We start from the raw sequence: 6962 nt of genomic DNA on the forward strand, positions 1-6962 counted from the left end.
TTTGGGGTTTTTTTTTAAGCCATTTTTCTTCCTTCCTTCCTGACATCTAAAAAATATTTAGAAATAAAGCAGGAAACACACTTAGGTGCCCACTTAAAACAATTTCTCCCTATGCTTTTTGCAAAATTTTTCATCATAATTTTTTACCAAATCTTTGAACAAATGACCCAATGACATGATCTCTTCTTTGACCAGATGATACACAGCTATCCAGTCTATAAGGCTGAGTCAAACATTATCCATCTGCTTTATCATTCTTAAGCTTAACACTCTCTGCTAATACAACTGGTTCTTTCTTGTTTAGTACCATAGCAGTAGTAGGAATTTCAGGAGCAGCACTGTCCTGTTCACTTGTTTTACTGGGTACAGAAGAAGATGGCTGAGACGGTGCCAAAAGAAAAACTGGATTTCGTTTCAGCTTTACTACACGGTTGCTTATGGGTTTCCTAGGCACTGTGATCCTGAATGTCATTTGACAAGGTGTCCCATTGTCAGCACTTGGCCTTCCGGAGGGTGCTTGGGAATTGCTGGGCATGGATGTGCATGCTGTGGATACAGTTTCAGAAGCTCCTTTGTGCAGTGTCAAACTTTCACTATTGGGTCGTTTAAGAGTCACTGCAGAATGTGAGGCATTGCAAGCAGCTACCCTTAATGCAGCTGAATTCTTGACTTTTATATGAGTACTTGTTGAGGGACCTGAGAATCTAATTGGCTTGGGACTCGCTTTACACGGTAAATAGATTTCCTCTTCAGTAAAGTCGATTAATCGTCTGTAAAACAAACAATTTCAATTAAAGAAACAAAGTATGTACATAAGTTATTTTTTTATATAATTACAAAACAATCTGCAACAGCCATGCACAAATCTGAAGTTCTTTTAAGTTTTGGTTGTTACAAGATCATTGATGGTTCTCAACTGTTCATCACTGCAATCAGGCTTGCTTTTGCATGGATAGTACCACCAATCTCTTCTACCTGTGTAAGTAATATTGCACATTTAAAACTGTAAGAGATATGGTGCACAAACTGCAAAGTGAAAATCAGTGAGAAAGAAGGCTGGAGGAGTTATAGAAAGAAAATATTAAAATGCTACAGATCCCATCAGATACAAAATCCACTAAATACTAGTCTGATGTGTTTTAAGTTATCTACAAAAATGTAAGAACCAACTGCACAGCAACACAAAGTTCCACTACATAATTTGAGGAAAAAGATATTGATTCTTTCTCCCTCACCCATTTCAATACAAATTATTATGGATAATCAATCTTTCAAGATAAAATGTTAAAAAAAGAAAAAGAACCTATATAAGAAAGCCCATGGAGCCTCATGGCACCTCTAACTGGTAATTGAAATCACTCCTTCCCACTCTAAAGTGATGTTTTAAAGGCTAAAGAAGTAGAATAGACAAGAGTTTCAGCAGCCTAAAAAAAGGTAATTTGTTTCTAGTAAGGTCAGTCCTGCAATTAAGCTGATTATAAGATATTTTATAAAAATGTAAATAGAAAAAACAGAGAAAACTCAACATTCATAGCTATTCAAAGAACGTGAAATTATTCAAAAAAAAAAAAAAAAGACTGTGCTGTATTTCTGCTTTATTTTAAGCTTCTTATGCAAATCAGCTTACCTTTTACGAACTGGAGGCATATGATGCAAACTGCCTTTCAAAGGGCGTTCTTCAAGAGTCCAACATTCAATCAGCTCCTGAGGCACTCTCCAGTAGCTGACACCTGCAGTGCAAGGGGACACTGTATTGATGAGCTGGGAGAACACAGACAATATTATGTGTAAATACACCTGACTAAATGAATGCATACATTTTATTATGTAGAATTTCAGCTTTGAAACTATGCTGACATGAACACTACTTAAAGCCAACGTGCTTCTAGGGCTTCTACCAGCGTGCCCAATGCTAGCAGGCTATCACCCCTTGCATGTGGTGGCTCTCAGGACATCTATTCTTCATTCATGTCAACTAACACCTTGCTGGAACATCCCTTAAGACTTTTTTTTTTTTTCCAAATAGCGACTACTATGGGATATTTTACAACATGTTACTTACTGAACGAGTGGAAATGTATACAGTTATTATCATAGTTAATTGGCAAATAATTTTATTATTTTTCTGTTAAAAAGTAGTACTACTGAAATAAAAGAAAAAAAAATACTCTACCTCTCCCTTCCCAGGCTTCAAAAGCATCCATCATCTTTTTCAACTCAGCTACTGAGTAATAGCTCCAGATGTATTGGACGTTATTTCCAGCTTCTCTAGAAATATTGTTTTAAATGTAACAGTTATGTGGTAAATCTAGCTAGATCCTTTAAAATGTAACACTGGTGAAATACATCATTCTTTTTACCAAATCGTAACTATAGGGATTTAATAGTAAGTATTTTGTAAAGTAGAAAGGAAAATGTTACTTAAGTTTAATTTTAATTTGTGAAAGAGGTTCTAAATAGCCATCTTCCTATGATCTGCATGCTTGTGAACACCTATTGCTAAAAATGGGTATTCATGAAAGAATAATTACAGAATTAATGGTGTAAAATCTATTCTTCTAAATCTCAATTCTTTATTCAAAGGGAAAACACAGTAGGAGGACAGATACCTGATACTATGTATCCAGATATTCTTGGAATGAATATTAATATTCCTAGCCTAAATTTAGGAAAATAAGCATCTTAATTACAAAGATGATGAAACATCAAAAGCTCTACCTGAATCATGTTGCAAAAGGTACACAGTGACACTTGTACTGTAGGACCAAGAGAAAGACAAATTGCTTCCAGACACTCAGAAGAACAGGTCTACCAATAACTTATAATTACTGTCATAAAAATACATTAATACTTCAGTAGAGACATACATATCCTTTAAAGAACTAAAACCAGTTCCTTTCATCTTCAGTTCGTTTCAGTGTTAAATATTGCTTTCAGCTGTCTTAGAATGCTCCAAAATACAATTCCATTAATCACAACCAACTTTGTGAACATTTCTGGAACTTTTTCTGGTTGGGGATTAATTCACTGTATTTAATGTGAACATCATGCTAAATTAGGAAGCAATTTTAAACAGTTGAGATTTTAAAAATAGCAAGTAAAACATAATGAGAACTTACAGCAACTGCATGCTAGCCATCTTTTGCTGACTCTCTCCAATTTTTGTGCTCCATGATTAGTTTTTATATTTTGTTTATTTGTTTGTTTAATGTGACCATTGGATCAGACAGCTGTTTTCAAAGATGGAAAGAATCTGATTCCTTCCACAGATTTATAGGACAATGATGTCATATTATGATACATATAATAATATTTAGGTATTATGAGTGTTCATTGTCACTTCATAGTGCTTTCATGTGTTTGACAGTCATCTTACCTTTTGTAAATGCTTTTACTATGAATTTTTGTTCCTAGCTCCTTATTAATTGCATCAGTCCCATCAGCTCTTGTGGCATACACACCAATAATTTTACTTTCACAGCTTGCTCCAGAAGTGTTGAGATAGTGCAGGACCCAAACTGTAGGCTTGGTACAAACTAAATCATAAGAATCACAGAAATCCAACAAAGCCTGGAAAAAGCAAAACCCACAAAATACAGAATATTGAGAATACAATATTTTTAGTCAAAAAAGCTTTCAGAACTGACTTTTCGTAACTGTACTAGTAAGCCCTTTTAAGTAAATCAAGGATGTAGGTTATCTGGAATAATGTGTGTAGTATTTCTTATCTGACATTAACAGACAATATTGTAAAACTAGGAGAAATTCACAGAAAGGCAAGAGAAATACTTAAAGGCATGGCAAATCCCTAATATGAAGAGAAACAGAAAGGCCTGTAAATGTTTTATGCTTTATAAAAGGAAATGAATAAGGGAGAATGTGAAATATATGGAACAATAGCTTACTAAGAGAACAAAGATGACTGTCAGGGCTAACACAGACGTACCCAGTAATATGAGTTAATTTCCAATCAGTTAATTAGCATTAGCTTTTAAGTTACAATACTCTAAGACAGACAAACCTCGGGATTTTAAAGACTATATTAATTTTATTTTTTCCTTTCTCGTTCTAAAAAATGGAGAACTACATTCTATCTTTCAAAATTTAGGATTAATTTGCATAATTGAAAAAAAAAAAAACCAAACATCTTGAAGGGATCAAATCTAATCTCAAGTAAAATTTGAAGCCAAATAGGGAACTAAATAATGTCATTCCTACCATGCAAGTTTTACAACAGACTTGCATGTAAAACAGTCAAATTTAAACTGTTACTGTATTGCAAGGATGGGAAAAGCTGATGTACTTAATTACTATGACTGCATTATCAACTCTAGGATTTCTTAACCTAAGAAACTGAATTTACTGATGATTTAATGTGGTGATTAAGAAGTCCTAACTTGCATATACTGCAGTTTTAGTATCTGATGCTAATGAATGCTGTGGAATAGAGAGTACCTCTTAAAAAAATTAAGAAATGTCAAGACCTTTTTAAGCTCTGTATTTGACCTTAAAGAGTACGTCTCCATTTCATTGGCCAAATGGTCAGACAGGCTGTAGGGATAAGGGATGCCAAAATAATCTGCTTCTTCCTGCAGTGCAATTCGAATTTGTTCATCTTCAGGAATCTGAACTTCTCCATGAAGGTAATCCAAAAGATACTTAAACAGGCTTCCATCTCGATCAATTAGACATGCTCCTGAAAACATAAATAAAATCATTTAAAATATTGCTTCCAGCAAGCAAAGACAGACTTGCCACATTCTACCAAAATCATCAAGTAAAGCCTTTATATAAAACTTCTGTACTAGTTTTACTTACTTAGAAGAAGTAAGTATACTTTCTCTATTATTTCAAAACTACTATTTTGTTTCCCTGGAACATTTGTTATTAACAGGTAAAATTCTTAGTGCAGTAGACATTTCTTGGGAATTTCAGTGAACTCACTAATCTTGCATGGGACCATGCCAACATACAACCTCAGCTGTAACTGCGCTCCACTTAAAATGCTACAATCTAGATGCATTTCTAATTCTAACTGCAGATACATCTTTTTTCACTGTTTAAGAGATTTTTTTTTAAATTTTGGATCTAGGCAATTTAAAAGAGTTAAAAGTCGCATCAGCTCCAGTATACATCTAGTCTAACCTTTCCTGAATATTGCTCAAGTTTTACAGTATTTTTGTGTTTCTTTTTTTCTCCTTCGCTGCTGGGCTCAAGGACGACTATGAAAACTGACCGAACTATATACACAGCTATATGTTATAGGCTGTTCACTGCAACTGAAAGATGGTAGCAAAGTTCTGCCCATAAAAATGTTAAACATTTCAAATACTTTAAACAGTCAGAAGTGTACAACAAGGAATTACTATTCTCCATCCATCATATCTTTAAACTGGACATACTTTGGCAGGATTTCCAAGTCAGAAAGAAGTGTGACCATTAATAGTTTTATTCACTTTCATATCAAGCCATGGTGGTGAAAAATTAGATCTTTACTGGGCAATAAAGTATTCTGAAACAAAGATTAGACCTCAATCTCCTCATGTAATGAACAGAGAGAGTGAGATGCCTCTGGAGAATATAGGGGGTCATAAACAGCATCCAAGTTAAATGTCAAATACCCTGCCAACTTCAATTTTATCTATTTTCATATTCATACTGCTGAAGTAATTCCAAAGCCATAGTTTGGACTGGGACAAGGCAGGACTAAGCACTGTACAAACATGTATGTTTGCAAACATGAGCAGTCATTCAGATGAATTACTCCTAAGTATAAAGTCATGCATGCATAATTGTTTTACGTCCTGGAATTAAAGAAGACAACTGATGCTCAGCAGATTGGGAAAACAGATATACTATAAAATAAATACATATAAAAGCACGTATTTGGCACAGAGCTCCCTGATCAGAATGTCATATTTACAATCTGAACATATTTACCTGATTCATCCAATTTTAGAGGAAAGCGTCCACTAAACATAGAAGCTAGCATTGAATTCTTAAAGCGGCATAAAGACTCACGCCTGGCTGTGTATAGACATCCTCGCACATTAAGTCGTAGAATACCCTGGACGTCTTCAATCTTGCCCTCTTCCATTGCATTTGCAAATGACGATGTTAATTATGAGCTATTCAAACCTGTAACAGATACAAACAAAAGTAAATCTAATGCCAGTTAAGACTTAACATATTACATATGAGACCAAAGCGCTAGCTCAACTCCTACACGTTTGTTACATGATACTGTAAAACAATCTTAAAAACAGTTCTGGAGATGTATCAGTACAAATAGCCAAATAGTCTAGTCCTTTACTATAAAAAAAAACTACGGTATTTTACTATGCTAGAAAACAGAGGTTACTCTTTTGAGACAAATGGGTAGGCAGAATTTTGTGGTCAGTATGTGTAAGCAGAGCATGGGAAGGGAAATCTTGCTTTAGAGTATAGCTCACAGCACTAAAAATGCAGTCATTTTGTACTAATAACACTTTGGCTTCTTTAAAATCCCATCTTTCATTAGGGCTGCTTTAACTAGTTGAAGCCGTCACATCATTAATGCCACGTTCCCAATAGTCTCACTTGTGCCTGCAGGAGGGGGGACCTGTCTGGGCAGAAAAATATGGGCACAAGAACCAGAAGAAAAATGTCCAAGCTTACTAAAAATGCAGTCATTTTGTACTAATAACACTTTGGCTTCTTTAAAATCCCATCTTTCATTAGGGCTGCTTTAACTAGTTGAAGCCGTCACATCATTAATGCCACGTTCCCAATAGTCTCACTTGTGCCTGCAGGAGGGGGGACCTGTCTGGGCAGAAAAATATGGGCACAAGAACCAGAAGAAAAATGTCCAAGCTTTTTTTTTTTTTTGCCCCCACAGAGCCCGGGGAGCTCCCTCCTTTCGTTGGGTGCTGCTCCGTCAAAAGGGGGAATCCCACACTGCCCCCAGGAGCCAGCCGAGAAGG

At 35.3% G+C, this 6962-nt stretch overlaps 1 protein-coding gene across 1 annotated transcript; it reads right to left on the reverse strand.

Annotated features, from left to right (window-relative positions):
* Positions 1-235: 235 nt before the first annotated feature.
* Positions 236-6097, reverse strand: KCTD18 (potassium channel tetramerization domain containing 18). Its single transcript, XM_010086764.1, has 6 exons — positions 5941-6097; positions 4485-4696; positions 3377-3570; positions 2174-2268; positions 1628-1730; positions 236-770 (listed from the first exon to the last, which is right to left on the reverse strand). The coding sequence occupies exons 1-6, from the start codon at positions 6095-6097 to the stop codon at positions 236-238; spliced, it is 1296 nt and encodes a 431-aa protein (XP_010085066.1).
* Between the last annotated feature and the right edge of the window lie 865 nt (positions 6098-6962).

This window comes from Pterocles gutturalis, unplaced genomic scaffold, assembly GCF_000699245.1.
Source record: "Pterocles gutturalis isolate BGI_N339 unplaced genomic scaffold, ASM69924v1 scaffold21766, whole genome shotgun sequence".
NCBI lineage: Eukaryota > Metazoa > Chordata > Aves > Pterocliformes > Pteroclidae > Pterocles > Pterocles gutturalis.

Bases quoted from the DNA above. Each gene is read 5' to 3' on its own strand.
- KCTD18 (XM_010086764.1), bottom strand. From the start codon at position 6,097: ATGGAAGAGGGCAAGATTGAAGACGTCCAGGGTATTCTACGACTTAAT. The intron at 1,731-2,173 runs GTAGAGTATTTT...CTTGCACTGCAG, and splicing joins TGAAGCCTGGGAAGGGAGAG to GTGTCAGCTACTGGAGAGTG. The intron at 771-1,627 runs GTAAGCTGATTT...TTTGTTTTACAG, and splicing joins ATGCCTCCAGTTCGTAAAAG to ACGATTAATCGACTTTACTG.